This window comes from Hippoglossus stenolepis, chromosome 11 (assembly GCF_022539355.2).
Source record: "Hippoglossus stenolepis isolate QCI-W04-F060 chromosome 11, HSTE1.2, whole genome shotgun sequence".
In the NCBI taxonomy this organism is placed as follows: domain Eukaryota; kingdom Metazoa; phylum Chordata; class Actinopteri; order Pleuronectiformes; family Pleuronectidae; genus Hippoglossus; species Hippoglossus stenolepis.
Genome location: NC_061493.1, coordinates 13,907,784 through 13,926,577, shown reverse-complemented (window position 1 = coordinate 13,926,577; position 18,794 = coordinate 13,907,784). Strand labels below are relative to the sequence as shown.

Sequence of the window (18,794 nt, the reverse complement as noted above, 5' to 3'; positions counted from 1 at the left end):
ATGCACATTTAAAGAGAACTCGGTGGAGGCTGCAGAGGTAGAGAAGAAGCACGGCGGGGAGGAGCTGCAGAAGCAGCAGTAGCAGATCGGTGTCCTCGGTGTCCTCGGTAAAGCTGCTGGTCTGGATGCCTCACTCGTGCACTGGTCACACCTGAATGGCTTAAACCGATCCGGGCTATTTCCAACCGTGCAGACTTCAGGAGATTTGAGGCTGAGCACGGGCTGGAAATGAAGTTTCTTGGCTTTCTCGTGCTAATGCTGTGCAACTCGTCTCGTGCTTTTCCTGCTCCAGTGGGTAAGAGGCTTGTTTGTGCTGCATGTCATTGCCCCCCCCGTGAACCAAAAGATTCATAACAGCAGAAACATGGAACTGAAACCGACCATGTAGATATCCGTGTTGTACTTCTGGCAAAAACTTTTATACTATTGTGAAACTTCGTGTTCAGTTTTTTTTTTCTCACGTCAAACCAACTGTGTTTATTTCATATGGAAATCATGTGATCATATTGAATATTAATCCACTCGATTTGCAGAACACCTTCCAACATAATAGATAAACCAGGGCAGCATCATAAAGAGTTAAATCCACCCAGCTTTGTCTGACATGATTTACTGTATGTCTGCTGTGTTTGGATTGCTCAGGTGTGTCTGGCAAAGCTGGCATCCCTTTTTTATTTCACTATATTTATATGACACGTATAAATGACTTTAGACAGTAAATGCTTGAATTGCACGAGTAAAAAAAACACCTAACATTTAATGAGTATTTGCAGCACAAGTTACTTTCAATTTAAAAACCTGTTTTGCATGACTTGTTGCTTTACTTAAACACTTTTGTGCATTGATAAAATGAAATAAGAGAAGATCCATCACAGAGGAAATTCACAATTGACACTGCAGCACAAGGAAGTAGCAGCGCAAGGGGGGAAATGTTGTAAGAATAAAATATAAATACTATATACAATACAAGTACAAATATATCATACACAGAACTAAGCCTGTTTTTCTAAATGTGTAGTATAAAGACGGGGCCCACTGCAGCATTTGGAGTGTCACTTCCTTTCTCCCTCACTGTGCATGTTTTGTTTTTCCTCTATCAGATACTGTCATAGTCCAGGCCCAGCAGTGGGGAGTGGTGGGTGCTCAGCGGGTCGAGGAACAGGTTCTTCTCAATGGAGTCTCTCTGTCCGGCACAAGCCAGGAATTCAACAATATAAAGGAAACCATTTCGACTGATGCACTCCTCCTTGCTCTCATCAGTGTCAACCAGACTTCAGTGCTCAGTAAGCAATTCACAGTGGGCTCTAGCTGTATGTAAGTCGGAAGTGATGCTGTGACTTGTGACATCTCTTGTTGTGCTCCCTAGGGAACCACACTGTTCTGCGCTCTCGTGAATGCATACTGGAGGGGTCTGAGCTGCACTGGACGGACCGTGTGTTCTACGATGGGAAGGTCTATCTCACTCTGGACCACTCGGACACGTGGACGGCCCATGCTCCACAAGCGCTGGCCATCAAAGTGTTGTGGGACCAGGAAGAGGAGCGCACGCGGGCAGAGAGGATCCGCCTTCAGGATGGATGCATCAGGCTCATGAGGGAGCTGAAGCTTTCGGGGGAACAGTCGGGTGTGTATTCTTTGTGGCTTTTATTTTTTTATCATCATCATCAAGCTTGAAGATTTTACACAAAAAGTACTTTGTACTGAGATTGAACTCATGGTGCAACTCTTCATTTTAAAATAATGATGATATGCGGATTGTTGTTACTGCTGGTTTGTGCTGGGTGAACAGTGTTTCCAAATGACCAGATTAGCTGCACACTTTTTAACTTGTAAAGTATAATGATATATCGGAGTGAATATCCTAGTGCATAATAATAATAATAATAATAATAATAATAATAATAATAATAATAATAATAATAATAATAATAATAATAATAAGAGTAATCATAAGAGTAAACATAAGGGATGTAAGGCAAAGATTATTTTCTCAATGAATTGATCAGTCGGTTTCATTAGACTGGCCAGATATCCCACTACCCCTGGGCCAAGCTGATGTCTTGTTTTGTCTGACCAATATTCCAAAATCCAAGGTATTCAATTTACATTGGTTTAAAATGGATGTAGTCTGTGAAGATTCTCAGTCGTACAGGCCATGGTCTCTTCAGGAATTTTACATTTCTTTGTCATAAGGGTTTGAAAATTACATCTAAGGATGTAATTTTTAATATATATTTTTATTATATATATTGGTATTTGAAATGTTTTACTCCCTAATATTGACATTTGCATCGGCCCAAAAAATTCTAATTTTACATGGAGAACTCTAAGCATTTTACATGATTCATTTGTTCAGTGTTCTCACTACAGTGCTGGTCGTAATAGATACAACTGACCTCAATGTTAGATAATAGGTTTCCTGGGCCCATCGCTGTCTGGTGGTTATGACTCTGAAGAAACTGCTTGAATGTTGCTGGTGGCTGTGAACTGTGGAGGCAGCTGATGGCATTTGACTGTTAGTCATATGACTGAATGTGTGCTAAAAAAAAATCAAAAGGTTAAACTAAAGTAATACCCATTTTGTCCCATCCCCACCTACAACCCCACATGCTTTACAGTAACCACTTTACAAATGTGAAATGTTTTCTTTAGGTGCAGGGATTCCCTTGCCTCAGGTTCTGATCCCCATCCTGGCACTGCTGGCGTTTACAGGCTTTATCCTGATCAGCCTCCTCCTCTCCAAAAACAGGGGTGAGTAAAAAAAAAAGATAGTTTTTTTCCATGTGGATACTAATAAATGAAGATGAATGACCTTTTTTAAAAATCCGTTACATTCTTAACAACACAGCAAAATGATTCAGTTTCAAGGGTTGTGCACTTTAATGTTAATGTTTAATCTCTGAATGTAATACCTCAGTTCCCCTCAAAGTGGAGCATAATTTGCCTTCCTTTTTAAAAACATGTCTTGTCATGTGATTTTTTTGGTATGAAGCCTCATACTCTGGGGGAAATCTAAAGCATGGTCATGTGTTTTGTCTTTCTCACACCCTAGGTTTGAGGCACCCTGGAGGTAAGAACAACAACCCTTATGTTTACATTTTAACTTCTCAGTTAACTGTGTCGGGGGAGGATGGATAGAAAGTTAAATATTAAGTAGATTGAAAGCAACATACCCTTTTTGATGGGCACGTTGCTTGTACTTTTCAAGGTGCTCATGTGCCAGTCATGGGATTGTGTCTATCCTGATTCGCTGAACGAAAGTGACTCACTTTTATTGTGACTGAATATGACTGCTGCAGGTCCTTCCAGGTCATGCATGTATTTATGTGATTTCTTCGCAGGGGTTGTTGGCTCTCTCATACATTACCCCACGGACATGACTGAAAAGGTTCCGGAGAAAAAAGGCAATGGTTACCGTACCATGTGATACAAAGCTCAAGCTACATGTCGGACTTGGGTTTGAGCTCTCTCCTCTGTATCTACTGTTGAATGTCCACTTCAGGATTTAACCTTAAATACGTTTCTTCTCTCTGTGATGACATTGTCGCTCCATGAATGGAAACATATCTTTGCTATAGAGCACCAACCACCTACTGTAACGAACCAGTCTGCATTTCAGACATTAGTATATGCAGTTTGTCATGCATGTATCACACTTTACACTGCTGTTTTTATCCCGTGTATCTTTCAAATGTATGCATTCACCCACAGAAATGTAAGAATGTTCACTGCCTGCAGCAATCTACAAACTTCTTTTTGCTCACTTAACAAGGGCAGAAGTTTCCACTAGTTTGACATAGTCGGACAGATTCTGTGTCAAGTCTGCAAAGTATCTAATGAAATTTACGACAGACTGTAGCAAATGGTCAAGCACTGTGTTCATAAAACTCTTCTGAAAAACATTGGATGGAAGGGCTCTGTGTATTTTCCAAAGAGGCTGACTTAGCTGTGGTGTTTGATTTATAAAAAAAAAAAAAAAACTTCCTAATGGTTAAATTTATGAGTGCTGTTGCAATTGTCAATATTTTGTTTCTTATTATGTGTGTGAAATTTACAGAAATTATAAATTAAAGATGCTTTTATTCCAGGTTTATTTTATATGATCCTATTTTTTGGGGTTTGGTCCCGGATACGTTAATCTGCAGATTTGAGAATGAAATGGAAAAAAACAATGATTCACATTAGTTTTGTTAATTATTATTTTCGCTGATTGTATCTAAGGAAGGTTATCTTTTCACACAGGCATGAATTTATTGTGTGTCGACATTGATGTGAGATCATGTTGAAAAATCTGCCTTTAATCCAAGCTCGAACACTTGATATAAACTTTAGTGTGTGCTTACTCAATTTATACACTGGTTTCATGATGGATTTCAAGTTAAAAACATTTGATTTTATATTGATAATTATTCCCCCGGGTCTCAAGAAGAAGTGTGAGAAATTTTAAAAACAAGCCGTCTCACCTGCCCAATATTATGCTGCTGCTTTCCTGGCACACATGGCCTTTCAAGAGAGCGCTACCATAAGGACTAGTTTCAATATCCCCCCATAAAGTTTAGCCATAGACTGAGTGCAGTTTAACATTTCAGCTGCTGAGCTGACCAGAGTCACCGTGTCATTTATTCCGTTGTGCTGCGCTGAAGATGTGACCAACAAAGTGTTTACTTTAGAGCAATTCAATTAACTTCTGCACCATTTCCAAAAACAGATTTGATATACTTGAATTAAAAGAAGTCGTGAGACCACTGAAAATGAATACTATCAGTTTTAATTTATTGTGTTTGCAGTAACATCCCTTCAAGGTGTTTATTCTCACGGATGAGTCTATATGTGATTATTCCTTTTTTAGAAATTATATTCTTCTCAAATATTGAGAGCATGTACAGTATTTTGTCTGCATTCATTAAAACAATCTCATAACACAGTGGCCATGTTGTATTTCTTTTTTAAATGACTTTTCAGCACCTAACTCATCAATTAGTTCATGCACATCTAATCATGTGATAACTCTTGGGTAACAAAACAAAGACAATATAAAAAAAATATTTTATTTTATATATATTTGATGTGATTACATCTGTGGTTTCAGTCTTCATCAGCTGTATTAAACTAATGCTATGCATAAGGAGTTACCTAATAGAAAAACCTTACAGGTGCTAATTAGTTTTCAGTGGGTGAATAAATATGTAAATGTCTCCTGTCAACATGTAAAGATGTGAATTGTTCAGCCTTTTTTTTTAGATTAAGATCCTGTAGATTGTCAGAAGTCTTTGATCATCTTTATCCAATTAGTTTCTCCTATAGTCGTACTTTGACAATTCATCATGCTATAATCAAATCAATGCATTTGATTTTGAGGTGAAGCAACTTACACTTAAACCTTTCCACAGAAAATGTATGTAAATGTGTCTGTTTTCTGATTTTATTTGTTAATAGTTGTCCGTAGTTGTTTTTAATCAAACAGCCTTTTATCTTATCTATTTTGTTATTTTAATTTAATTGTATTTAATTAAATTATTATTATTTGATTTGATTTAATTATTGTTATAAATCTGCTATATAAACAAACCAGTTTATACAGCAGAGACTTATTATTATTATTAATAATTGTAATAATCATTATTATCATCTTTGCCCAGTAGATGGCGATAGTTTTTTCTTGGATAGGTAGCGCTGTTTTCAGACGTTGAGACGTCATGAAGTCACCTCCACCAATCAAACGGACGCATTCGTAAACGTTACCATGGCGATGGCGGCAGCTCCTTGAACGAGCCAATCACAGGAGGGCTTTCAGGCATTTAAACCGTGTGGCGTCATATCCACAGAATTCAAACTGTGGGAGCAGAGGAGAGAGAAGGCGCAGATCCTCCACGTTTCCTGGACGAGGTGAATTGAATTTGTTGTTAAAGTTCCGGTTTCATTCAGGTAGTCAGCGGAGTTGTCCTTTGTCGTAGTAGATTAAATAAAACAATGTGTCTTGCTGCGGAAGCTAATGCTAACTTGCGTTTGTCTCACCGACTGTAGCTGCTTTGAGTAACAGCAATAACGTAACGCGAATGGGTTGAAGCTAGCTCGCATCGTTTTGAGTGGTGCTAACTCACCGAGCTAACAAACATTAAACACACAACCTGGGTTAGTTGCTGTTGTGCATTGTAAATGTATGTAAACGCCTTTTTTTTCCTCCCTTCGCCTCCGGTGTCCAGGTCGTGTGAAAACCTGGAATAGAGAAAATGGCGCAGTTCGGGTTTGAGAACGACATCCACAGTATCCTGAAGCTGGACATGCCCATCAGCAACGCTCCCATGGCGAGGTGGCAGAGAAAGGCCAGCTCCTCCAACACCTCCGCCCTGAGCGGCCTGTCGCCCGGCAAATCGACCAACGTGTCGCTGAGCTCCTCCAAGACGCCGAGCAAAACCCCAGGTAACGTAACAGCCATTAAAACCCACGCGACCTGACAACGCTGTTACCTCTGCGATCACCAACCGCAGTTTTCTCTTCCGTGTTTTCGTGTTCATAGGGAAAAATAAAAAGCAAACGCCCTCCAAAATGGGGGGTGACCGCTTCATCCCCACCAGAAACAGCAACCAAATGGATGTGGCGAGTTTCCTGCTCACAAAGGAGAACGATTGCTTGGACACTAACAACACAGCAGGGAAATCGGTGAGTTATAATCTATTCTGGTGCATCTGCCCTGATCCCTTCTTGTACGTGAAGAAGTGGCACTGATCAACGCTGTGTGTTTCTTTATAGGACAACCAGAAAGCCTTGTCTGTGTCACTGAATGGATACAACATTGAAGACGCAAAGATCCTGCACCTCGGAGGGAAACCACTGAATGCACCAGAAGGTGAGGAAGCCGAGTTAGACCAGTTCTGACCTGGCTTCACTGTCTGGAGTCATTTTTAATTTGCTTGTTTTTAAATCTATTTGGTTGACCGTTACTCCATCACACTGAGGTCGACCAGGTTCTGAGATCAAAGCTCTTCCCTTTTCATATCGGAACCACTCAGACTCACTGACTTGTGCAATATGTTTATTCTCAAATATTTATAAGTTTTTGTATTTTCTATTAATTCTGTTTAAAAATGTATATAAATTTCATATCTAATCCTGTTCAGCACTTTGCTCATCTGTGGTTTTTCAAATGTGACATTTAAATAAACCTTGACTTTACGCTTGCATGACTATTCTGCTTAGTAAGAATATTGCATGCCTATAGACGGTGAGGATTTCTTAAAATGTAATACTCTTTGTATTTTTTGTCTTATTTGCAGGTTATCAAAACAACTTGAAAGTCCTCTACAGCCAGGTTGCAACTCCTGCCTCGGCCCAAAAGACGAGATACATTTCTTTAACTCCAGACAGAATCCTGGATGCTCCTGCACTTCGCAATGATTTCTGTGGGTTCTGTTCATTTCAGTGTTTCCTAATCACTTCCATTCATGTTCAAGCATTTTATTCTTTAACAGCAATCTATGCATAACTTGTCATGTTTTTGATTCATGCAATCCATATAAGCTAGACGCAGATCAATGCATCACTTTATACTGTATGTTAAGGTCTTCATTCATAAATATTTTGACGTGCCCTGAGTTCCCAACAACTTATTTATGTTTTTTCTTTCTTTAACAGATTTGAATCTGCTTGACTGGAGCAGTCGAAACGTTCTTGCTGTGGCTCTTCATAACACTGCTTACCTGTGGGACGCCTCTCAAGGAGACATCATTCAGCTCATGAAGTTGGACCGTGAGGAGGACTACATCTGCTCCTTGTCCTGGACCAAAGAGGGAAGCTACCTGGCCATAGGCACAAGTGACTGCAAAGTTCAGGTCAGTTTGGTGACAAACACACATTTACCCCCTTAGTTCATAAGGATGCATGCACTATATTTAGTATAATTACTGATTGTTTTTTTATGTATTTTATAGCTGTGGGATGTTGAAAACCAGAAGCGTTTACGCAGCATGCCCAGCCACACAGCCAGAGTTGGTAGCCTGAGCTGGAATGACCATATTCTTTCCAGGTAAATTTGCTCTATTGTCTGATTTTAAAAATACATTTCTCCAGTGGTTTTTATTTTGTTGGACTCGGGTGTAATGTTTTCTGCCGTGTTCTCCCCCAGTGGCTCCAGATCAGGACACATCCACCATCATGATGTGAGGGTGGCAGACCACCACATCTTCACACTCAGCGGTCACTCACAGGAGGTGTGTGGACTGACGTGGTCCCCCGATGGGCGGTACCTGGCCAGTGGAGGCAACGACAACTTGGTGTGCGTCTGGCCCCGTGTGAATGGGGGCGGCGCCAGCAACGACAGCCAATCAGTCCGCTGCTGGAGCGAGCATCAAGGAGCTGTCAAGGTGAGCAGCTTTGTATTTATACTTCCAGAATTTGGGTAGATGTGAAAATACTTTGTCATGAATATTCTCTGCTATAAACGTGACATTAAATTTTGGATGTGTTTTAGGCTTTGGCCTGGTGTCCATGGCAACCAAATATCCTCGCATCCGGAGGTGGTACCAGTGATCGTCACATCCGTATCTGGAATGTAAACAGTGGCTCCTGCATCAGTTCACTTGACACTCAGTCCCAGGTACTGCACACTTAAAGCTGTTTTCAGACAGACTCGGGGGGGAAATTGACATTTGTTTCGCCGCTCTGGAGTTCAGTGCCTGTGTGAAAGCAGCTTTATAAATATAAGGGGTTATAAATATCACATTTATTTACTTTTTAGTTTTAAGAATGTATTTAATTTGGCGGTGACAACAAAGACCTTTTAATTCAATTACACTAACTTTGCCTTTCAGATCTCATCACTGTCGTTTGCACCAAACTATAAAGAACTGGTCTCTGCTCATGGGTATGCCCACAACAATGTCGTTATCTGGAAGTATCCGTCTCTCACCAGAGTCGCAGAGCTCAACGGTGAGTAACAGTTTCGACGAGACTGTTTCTGTACGTGTTCGGGCACTTCATGTTGAAAGAGCTATACTCTAATATGCATTCTGTGTGTTTTTTAGGTCATGAGGACAGAGTTCTGAGTTTGACTATGAGCCCAGACTGCTCTACCATTGCGACTGTCGCTGGGGACGAAACGATTCGCATGTGGAAGAGCTTTGAAGTTGATCCGGTTAAGAAGAAGGCCAAAGAAAGGATGGTGAAAACAACCAACGGTGTCATTCATCAGTCAATCAGATAATTTTCTTTTGTCTTCATTTGGGGTTTTTAATCTCTGTATAATTAATTTGTGCACATGTTTTATTTAATCAACAATAAAGTTATCCACCTGGTGTTTTGGCCATAAATGGCTTCTTGCTGCTCTACCTAATGGATTATTTGTCTCAATTGTTTATACAGGTCAGCTAGTGAGGTAAAGTTCAAATGTGGACTTTAAAGCAGTACTGTACAGTTTTATTGTAATCATGATCGATTTATATACAATGGATTGGGTTATAAATAAATGTTTTTACTGTTGAGAATTTTGTTTTTTCTTTTAAATTGTAGTGCTGGGACAATATCAGTATTTAATGCATCTTGACAATCCCATTCACCCCTTCTCCTTAGCCCTTAGCCTTTCCCTCTGTTTTGCATATTCATGTGTAGGGGAAGGCTGTCCAGACACTTGTTGGGATGAAGGAGGGCTGAGTGTTTGTGCTGCACAGCCCTCGAAACAGATTTTTCAGACTCATTTTAAACCGAGGGCTATGAGAATTTCCCAGAATGCCTAGAGACCCACAAATGTAGTATTTCTCCATTAATAAGGATTTCAAAATTAAGAACTATTGAAATATCTTTCCATTTTTATTTTTTTTAAATTTGATAATTAACAATTTCATGTCGCATCCCCCCCCTCTTTTGATACGCTCGAAAACCAGGGGAGAAATGGGATTGGGCCCTAATCACCAGTGATGTTTTTTTACTGCAAACAAATAAACCTGGACAAGGCTTGTTTTTTTTTAATCCTCTATTTGTCAGATTACCACTGTAACTTGTTTCCTTTTAATTTGACCACATTTTCTATCGATGCATTATATGGTTGTCCTTCACTGCCTGAGACAGACTCAAGGTTTGTGATAAGACAAAATTAAATCATGCATTTATGCTGCAGATCCTAATTCATGCACAACGCTACCAGACAACTATCTGAACTACAAGGATACTCGGAGACCTCATATCTCAAGCAAGGTCCAACCGTCTGCTAATGAAGCCACATGTAAATTCACTGGATCCAGATTTTTATTTGGATCTGCACCAATTATAGACATGAGTCCCCTAAACAAGTCCGATTTTTTTTCATATAGATCTATGAATTATTCTATTGAGAAACCAATGCTAAGATATCGCAATGCTCATGAAGGAAAATATCCTAGAGTACCAAAAATGTCTTTTCCCTCGGGTATGTCGGTAGTTTTCTTTTTGCATAATCCTGCCAATTTACAAAACAAAGTACAAAAAACATGCAGAGGAATTTTCCATGTTATGTCTGGTTGGAACAGAAATATCAGTTGGACACATCTGCTTTAAATAAATTACAGTAGCTTATTTACAAATGTGTTTTTTCTCTGGCAGCAAGATCGTGCTGCACATGTGCTCCTACATAAACTCTTTCATCTAACCTCAGATTCTTATGGGTTCAGAAAATTGTTTATTTTTTTAAATGGCAAAAGTGAAAATTACATCTATGGTGCTTTCAAGTAATATACAGTTTAACATTTCATTTCCACAATTCTTAAAATTGAAAAATTGAGGTGTGGTATATTTCTTACAAAAGTGCACACCACACAACTGCTTTCCAAATGACACAGACAATCAGTTTTTTGTTTTTTTATTTCAAATGATAAATAAGAACAGACAAGAGAAAAAAAAAATGTAATTAAAAACTTTGTTTTGGCATAAGCTTTGTGGCAGTTATTTACACGTGCAAGTCTTTCAGTGGGAACGGTGCGATACTTTTCAAACAACCAGGGTCATGCCGGCCGAACGGCAGTGTGGGTAAAGTTCGAGTCGGAGAACACCATCAGTGACAAGATGAGCACCAATCTTCATGTAGCGTGTGTCACAGTCAATAGTTTCACAAGAACCAACAATGTGTAACATGTAGAGATCACCACCAAAAACAATATGGCATATCCCAATAAATGTGCATATGCTTAAAAGACTAATTATTATGAACAGAAGCAGTATATCGGAATCTGTGCCACCCCAATATGCTACTACATGAACGATGAAGGACAGGTGGCGCTGTAGAGCCACCTGCTGTTCTTCCTTCTCAATCCCAGTCACTTAAGTTAGATTTCCTTTACTTTGCCCATGAAGATTTTGCCATTGGTGTAGTGGGACACGTTTCCATTCTCCTTGTGCTTGCCGTTGGCCGCCACAGCGATGGTACGTTCGCTGGTCGAGCCGTTCAGCTTCGGCTTGTTGTTTGAGGCGGGCAGCCGCTTGCCCTTTATGTAGGCCTGCACCCAGAAGTTGGAGAACATCAGGAAGAAGAACACTCCGTACATCCAGATCAAGTGGATCCACATCTTCACCTGGTAGTCACATTTCTCCATGAAGTAGTACTGGCTGATGTGAACGGAGACCAGGACAAACTGAACCTGGAGAGACGGGGACAGGGCATGTGGTTAGAAATTAGTTTGCATTACTGATGATTTCAATGGTATTAGATTTTGTTTTTTGAAATGGGGACGTACAAGCTGGATGGCAGTCATGTACTTCTTCCACCACAGGTATTTCTGGAAGCGAGGCCCTGCAGCAGAGAGTCCGTAGTAGGAGTACATGATAACGTGGATGCCTGCATTCACCATAGCGTGGAAGGTGCCCATTCCTCCAGCTTGAGAAGAAAAACACAGGAAATTGTCTCAACTGTCACACATATGGCTAGGACTTAAAAAAAATAAAAAATAGATACATTATCCTTGTTTAAGCCACAATACACAGGGACAAAGTGTAAACGTGATAAAAGTATGTAGCGAGGATATGATGTTGAGTGAACCTCACCAGGAGTCAGTGTGACGCCCCACCACCACGTCCACGGCATGACGGAGTGATGGAACACGTGGAGAAACGTGATCTGGCTTTGTTTCTTCCTCAGCACAAAGAATACCTGAATTATAAAAATTCAGCTAAGCTCAAGTTGATATGCACATGAGGCATATGCCAAAATATTCTGACGAGTCAGTAGAAAAAAAAAATAAAGAAAGAAAAGATGAAAGTGTCCTTACTGTGTCGAGGAGTTCAATGAATTTTGAAAAATAAAACGTCCAACAAACCCGAACCATCTGGGGGGAAGGAAAAGATCGGAAATAGTTGTGATCTCAAAATTTAACTGAATTTTCACCAAAAGGAGACAAATACCGATTTATTTATTAATCATCTGAACAAACATGATTTTCAGGGCCCAACAATAAAGAAATAAATTAGAGCACATACCCCTGTCAAAGCCCAACAGTCCCTCTAAATTCAAGCTAACTGCATCAAATCTAACTCTCAAAAAATATCACTCCTTTTTTAAATCAAGATCTGAGAATTATTAAAACAATTATAAAAGTGAAAAAATAATCCTGGATCTGCCCCTTGATCCTGATCGGCAACAAAATTATATGGAAAACCTTTCAGGTGTTTTTGTGTAATCTGCTCACAGAATAAACGCCTATACACACACATATTTTTAAATGAACTTTAAAATACTGAAACTAGGTATAGTCAACAAAAAAATACACCCTGATTTATATTCATTTATTTAGTTGACCACTTGACATAATAAAACTTAATAAATTCAACTAGACATGTTTTGTCAGTGTAATAAAATGAGACGAGATGATGAACCCAACTTACTCTGAGAGTGTCAGGGCGGAAGGAGGTGTCGACTAGGTCACATCTCCATGTATAGGTGGTGCCCCATCCAGACAACAAGAACTATGTGTAAAACAAAACAAAAAAAACACATTCTCTTAATGTCAAACATTACATTACATTTCATTTAGCGGACGCTTTTATCCAAAGCGACTTACAATAAGTGCATCAACAACGAGGGTACAAACCCAGAATAGCAAGAATCATGTAAGTACATTAGCTTAAAAAAAAAACCTAACTACAAAGTGCTACATGTAAGTGCAACTACACATCATTTTGGTTTTTTTGTGAGTTGACGATGGTTATTAGACCATCATATTCTTAACCAAGGTGTAGTCAGAAGAGATGCGAGTCAGCTCCATTCGTACCTCCACCACTATGAAGGCGTTCAGTAAAACCATGCTGACGTTGTAGACGATCATGGCTGCTTTTAAACTATAAGGTTTGCGGTTCGCCATCAGGCGAGGCCCGACGTACACAGCGAAGAAGACGTAGGCCAACAGGATGATCGTCATCTCTACGGGACTCTGCATCAGAGGGTATTCTCTGATTCTGACATCTGGGGAGGACAAACACACACACACACACACACACACACACACACACACACACACACACACACACACACACAAACAAATGCTCAGTAATTCACATCTTTTAAAAAAATTGCTGTGGAATGAATCACTGACGGAGACAAAGACACTTACCGGTTCTTAGTAGTACATACTCGTGGAACTCTAAAATGTTTGACAAAGCTTCCCCCAGCATGGTGATGACTGGCTTTTTCTTTTGTTCCTATGAAAGTCCTGACAAATATGAAAAAGACACAAGATTGTGAAACCAGCAGACGAGGAGTGGAGCTGAAAATGAGGTTAGCCGGACAGGTGAGCAACTGAAAGACCCATCCACCTGGTTTCCCACCGACTGAACAAACAAGGAAACAGCTGCTGGCTCATCAAACACCGCAGAGAGTCATAATGTACATAATGTTAAAAAAAAAAACCTTATCATAAAAGTCCTCACTGTTGAGCACAAACTTGAGCTTCATTCAAAAAAAAAAAAAATGCTTTAATTCAATTAGTAAGTAAAATAGAATCATACAATAACAAAATAGGGTTAGTTTGGCTGTTTTTATGAAGAATTTTGAACCATCTGATTCCTGCTGTTAAAACAATGAAATGTTCCTTTGCTGACTAACAGAGCTAGTCAAACAGGTGAGGCAAAGAACTTGGCCCATATGTCTAACCTAGCCAGACAACTGTGATACTGAGGAATGAGCTGATCTGGGAATCCCAGGAGGTTCAACTACAGAACAAACCAAACCCCAAACTAAAAATATATGGTTAAAGTGGAAGAATTTAAGATTTTTTGTCCTTATCTGCCTGAAATTAAACCAAATTTAAACACTGAACTGAATGAGCGTGTGGCAAACAAAAAGTCACCAATCCAACCAGAAAACACAAAGAATCAGACTTACAATCAAAGCATAAGAAGCATTTTACAGGAGCAGCACAGACACAAAAAGTTCGCTGAGGTTTACGCACCTCAAACTGCTGGAGCTGCATTCATACAAAGTGACTCACCTGCTGAGAACAGGTCCTCAGCTCTCAACTCCTGCTCAGCCGGAGCAGGCAGCGCACCCAGCCCAGAGGATCCCAGGCCTCGGCAGCACCAGTGTGAGGGATCAGGTGGAGGCCGGACACATGAAAAGAGCTACTCTGTGGGTGGTGGAGGCCTCCAGCTGTCCTCCAAGGTTTCTTTTGGTAAAAATCCAGAGGCTGAAACTCCCACAGGTTTAGGGGAATTGTTGGAGATGGACAGAAAGCAAGAGAGGTGAGTAAAAGTGTGAGGCCAGCTCTGATAACGATGAGAGTGAGATCATTCAACTCAATTTAAACCCGAGGGCACTACTACAGACCTTGCTGGTTTCAGGACCACACCCTGTTTCAGTGCTCGGCTCCACCTCCTTATGTGCACTTGGCCTGTTTGTGATTGGAGGGCCTCGTCAATGATGGAATGGGGGATGATGTCAGAGCGATGGATGAGGTCTGAAAGAACCTCGATCCATTCAATTAATGGGAACATTAGCATGAAGAAATAAGGCTATAGCTTCACATGAAAGAAGAAACATTGTTGGTAGAATGATCAAAACGTCTGACCTGAGTGAAAGAACAGGTTTGACAGTGCCGCTCCAAAAAAAGACTAGAGTATGTCACTAAATAAAAAATCTAACTTTATCCAGGCTAAAGGTAAACTGTCACATTGTGTCGCCCTTCCCTTCCTGTGTGGAGGCCCAAAGGCTTGGTTCCTGTTCAACCCCTGCTGGTTTTACCTGTTCCCCAAGCACTTGCAATAAAGGGTGTGATGGTGCTTGAAATTTCCCCCCCCTCCACACGTACGTTAGACTGAGGTGTTGCCTGGAACGCAAGGAATCTGCCGGCAGAGAGAGGCAGAGACAGAGAGAGACAGAGAGAGAAAAGGAAAGAGGAAGCATCTAGTTACATACTGTGCAAACCACTGCCACTAGAACCTTCAACATTTGAATTACCTCTGCCGGCAAGCAGGTTCTGTTTTCACTCCTGTACGTTTGTTTGAAAAACAACTGCACAGTTTTCCATGAAACTTGGTGCATGGATGTGGTATGGGCCAGGGAAGAACCTATTCAATTATGGTGCATCCAGCAATCTTCTTTAAGATTGTGAGATATGGTATTTAAAATGTTCAGCATTTTCCCAGGGAATAATTCATGGATCTTGATGAAAAAAAAAAATCTGGCACATTTATGGGAACTGATTTGTAGACATATGCACCATGTTTGTAGTATATTCGTATAACTATGTCGATGTGTAGTTTAGCATTTTCAAAATTTGCAGCATTTAGTATTCTGAACATCCTCTTTTTAAGAGAGTTCCCATATAGATACAAACAAAAAGATGGCTTGATGCAATTTTATTGGATAAACGAAAAAGTACATCTTTTGTCACTATCCTATAATTGACTTGGCTTCTTTCTGGCTGCTGGGCGGAGGTATGTAGGAATGTGCTCTCCTGAGGGACATTCTAGTATTGTACATAAATCTAGGTGCAAATATGCGGAATTTTAAAATAAAGAAAGGGAGAAGTGACAAAGCTTGGTTCACGTAAAGATGCTACATGAATGCACTGCCTCGCTATGCTTTTAACTTTCAATTTTAATATAAGTCAGAACCAATTTCATGATGTGGACGATTGCAACAAAAAAAATTCTGGGGAAAAATATATCAGAAACTGGGTTTCGTGTTTATATCTCATGCGATAGGGCCGATGACAGTTTGTGAGATCGTTTGTTTCAAGTTTCAAGTTTATTCACGTCATTCCAGCCATATCTTTAAATCATACTTTAAATTGTACTCGGGCACAAAAATACAGTTAAATGACAACAACAAAGGAGCAGTTCATACAGTTTGTACTGAAAACAAGGGATCAGTGGCCACCGAATGGCCACTTGAAGGTGTGGCACTCTCACTCGCCTTGGGTCACAGAAACGAGAAACTGAGCTTGTTAACACAATTAACAGTTCAGTTTCAGTGGTTGATCTCTAAAGAAGGTAATGAGGGGAATACAGATAATATCTTTGCCAGGAGGTTAAGTTTCACCCCTGTCCGTTTGTTTATTTTTCAGCAGGATTAACCTACGCAAAAATTGCTGAACAGATTTCCACGAAACTTGCCGTATGGATGGAACATGGAGTAAGAGAGAAACCATAAGATTCTGGCGTGAATCTGGACAAAGGGGCTAACTCGAGAATTTGTTTTCAATTTCTTTAACATTGCGAGACGTGGCTTTTTGTAAATAAATTTTTGCTTAATTCCTGGATCTCGCTGTAATAAATTAGCGTGTGAATTTTGGTGAATCTTTGTTTCATTTAAAGGTTCAGTGTGTAGAATTTAGTGAAATCTAGTGGTGAAGTTGCATGTTGCAGTTGAACACCCCTCAACTCAACCTCCCCTTCCAAACAGGAAAGAGAACCTGTGGTAACCTTCAGTTGTCATAAAAACTCAAAAGGTGTTTAGTTTGTTCAGCTTGGACTATTGTAAAAAAAAGCATGGCTGCCTCCATAGAGAGGACCCACTCCTGATGTAAATATAAAGTATTTAAATATAAATCGCCGATTCTCTGGTAAAGAAAACCACAATTCGTACAATTTAGATGAATCACACTAGTGAAAACATCACTAGGATTATTTTATATTCAATCTCTGCCAATAGTTCCCTTTCACCTGAATCTCACACCCTGGACCTTTAAGAGACCGTACCAAGTGTCTCTGCATTGGAAAAAAATGGACTGATGCCTTTCTTACAAAGCTACTGCATTAACAAGCTGGTCGCTCATCAGCCAGGACACAGCCAAGTTAATAGCATGTTATCTCCATAAGCAGTGGGCAAAAATGACAAAACCACACTATAATGAATTTAAACCTTTATTATAAAAAAGAAATGAAGCCACAGAAAGATGCTGACAAGCAGCGTGACCAATAGATATTGTTATTTTGCTGCACTAGCTGACTTCTTGTTTGGCCCAGACGACTGATGGAGGATCATGTCATTAACTGCACATGAATATGAGAATTGGTTTCATTGTCTCCAACAACATTGACCCGCTGTTTGTCAGAGCTGCCGTGTTCAAGAACACAACAACAAACTCCCTGTTCCTCTTGGTCTTGTGACAGTTGAGCATTGACTTAAGTCTGGATTTTGTTGGTTTCTATCACATAGAAACCAACAAACAACAGCACAACACGGTGTTGTCTGTGGCCCATGGTTCTCTGTCCAACAGCAAAACCAGAGAATAGTCCCAGCCCTTGTGACATACCAGGCATCTTCAATTAGCCAATTGTGACAAAGTGGACAGGATGGATGCCTCTGGATGTGAAAGGCTGTTGAAAAGGAATGAATGGATCCACTGAAATGTCGACATGCATTTCTCAGTATGGTACATACCTGCTGTTATATGGTTCATATGACAGCAGGTACGATTGCCTAAAAAATGAGTCACAGTCAATAAGATAAATAGGTTTTCAGTCACGGTTGTGTTTCAGGAATGAGACAAAACTAGATTCCATCAGTGGTTAGTAATGGTGTCTGAGTATGGCTGAGTATGTTTCACATACAGTATAACATTTTTGCATCATTGCAATATTACATTTTTTGGCAAGTTTATGTATGAATGTGAATCCTGTTTCAAATGGGAGCAGTTTTTTTTTTCTTTTTAGTCACACTTTCACATAATCTCACCCATTGCAGTGACATCACACTGTTGTGAGTTTTCATGTTTTGTTTATTAATCTTGTTTATAAAAATTGTACAACTGTATTCGTATAGAAATTGATGGCCTACAAATCAATCGTCAAATTATTATGCACAAACTGTATCTTCATCTTGAGATTATTCTATTCTATTCGATTCTAATCTATTATTGAAGGTATTACTATTTCTAAAAGTTATTTCAGGCTGAACTTTAGCCTGGACTGAATTGCAGTATATTTTGTGGACCTTTCATCCTTTGATACGTCTTGCGTACAGACAAAAATGCCGGTGTGGTGCTGGTAGCAGTAAGTGTTTGATTTTTAGTAATGTAACAGTATTCATTTGTACAGAAAAGCTCATATATCCTTTGTTGCATTAATCCTCTTGATGTTCCCAGGGATGAAGTAATGGGAGTGAGTAACAGTGACACCAAGCGGCCAAGCAGTTGATGTAACTTTTGTAATAAATAAAAAGCATAATTCATACAAACAATAGAAATGGGTAATAATAGGTTAACACAAATAAAATAATTTTGCCAGTACCTGTCATTTTTGTGTGTATATATATATAAATAAATAAAATAAAATAAAATTAGAGCCAACTTTACCAAATTGTATTTTAAAAACGAAACAGAATAAAATAAAACCGAAGG

At 39.7% G+C, this 18,794-nt stretch overlaps 3 protein-coding genes across 3 annotated transcripts; 2 read left to right on the top strand and 1 right to left on the bottom strand.

The window, feature by feature from the left end:
• Positions 1-6: 6 nt before the first annotated feature.
• Positions 7-4,927, top strand: LOC118118230. Its single transcript, XM_035171251.2, has 6 exons — positions 7-295; positions 1,101-1,283; positions 1,367-1,624; positions 2,653-2,751; positions 3,053-3,070; positions 3,342-4,927. Exons 1-6 carry the CDS (start codon positions 229-231, stop codon positions 3,425-3,427), a joined length of 711 nt encoding a protein of 236 aa, XP_035027142.1. The 5' UTR covers positions 7-228; the 3' UTR covers positions 3,428-4,927.
• Positions 4,928-5,790: 863 nt separating this feature from the next.
• On the top strand, positions 5,791-9,474 carry cdc20 (cell division cycle 20 homolog). Its single transcript, XM_035171278.2, has 11 exons — positions 5,791-5,886; positions 6,204-6,420; positions 6,518-6,660; positions 6,751-6,847; positions 7,275-7,400; positions 7,633-7,829; positions 7,929-8,023; positions 8,123-8,360; positions 8,468-8,593; positions 8,808-8,925; positions 9,021-9,474. Exons 2-11 carry the CDS (start codon positions 6,231-6,233, stop codon positions 9,197-9,199), a joined length of 1,509 nt encoding a protein of 502 aa, XP_035027169.1. The 5' UTR covers positions 5,791-5,886; positions 6,204-6,230; the 3' UTR covers positions 9,200-9,474.
• A 1,334-nt stretch (positions 9,475-10,808) lies between these two features.
• elovl1a (ELOVL fatty acid elongase 1a) lies at positions 10,809-14,808 on the bottom strand. Its single transcript, XM_035171279.1, has 8 exons — positions 14,442-14,808; positions 13,566-13,664; positions 13,227-13,417; positions 12,841-12,921; positions 12,228-12,284; positions 12,004-12,109; positions 11,697-11,836; positions 10,809-11,600 (listed from the first exon to the last, which is right to left on the bottom strand). Exons 2-8 carry the CDS (start codon positions 13,624-13,626, stop codon positions 11,289-11,291), a joined length of 948 nt encoding a protein of 315 aa, XP_035027170.1. The 5' UTR covers positions 13,627-13,664; positions 14,442-14,808; the 3' UTR covers positions 10,809-11,288.
• Positions 14,809-18,794: the final 3,986 nt, after the last annotated feature.

Excerpts from the sequence above, each read along its gene's own strand:
- LOC118118230 (XM_035171251.2), top strand. The coding sequence starts at position 229 with ATGAAGTTTCTTGGCTTTCTCGTGCTAATGCTGTGCAACTCGTCTCGT. Across the intron at positions 296-1,100 it reads TGCTTTTCCTGCTCCAGTGG|ATACTGTCATAGTCCAGGCC; the intron begins GTAAGAGGCTTG and ends TTCCTCTATCAG. Across the intron at positions 1,284-1,366 it reads CAACCAGACTTCAGTGCTCA|GGAACCACACTGTTCTGCGC; the intron begins GTAAGCAATTCA and ends TGTGCTCCCTAG.
- cdc20 (XM_035171278.2), top strand. The coding sequence starts at position 6,231 with ATGGCGCAGTTCGGGTTTGAGAACGACATCCACAGTATCCTGAAGCTG. Across the intron at positions 6,848-7,274 it reads ACCACTGAATGCACCAGAAG|GTTATCAAAACAACTTGAAA; the intron begins GTGAGGAAGCCG and ends TCTTATTTGCAG. Across the intron at positions 8,926-9,020 it reads CAGAGTCGCAGAGCTCAACG|GTCATGAGGACAGAGTTCTG; the intron begins GTGAGTAACAGT and ends TGTGTTTTTTAG.
- elovl1a (XM_035171279.1), bottom strand. The coding sequence starts at position 13,626 with ATGCTGGGGGAAGCTTTGTCAAACATTTTAGAGTTCCACGAGTATGTA. Across the intron at positions 13,418-13,565 it reads GTATGTACTACTAAGAACCG|ATGTCAGAATCAGAGAATAC; the intron begins GTAAGTGTCTTT and ends TGTCCTCCCCAG. Across the intron at positions 11,601-11,696 it reads ACATGACTGCCATCCAGCTT|GTTCAGTTTGTCCTGGTCTC; the intron begins GTACGTCCCCAT and ends CCGTCTCTCCAG.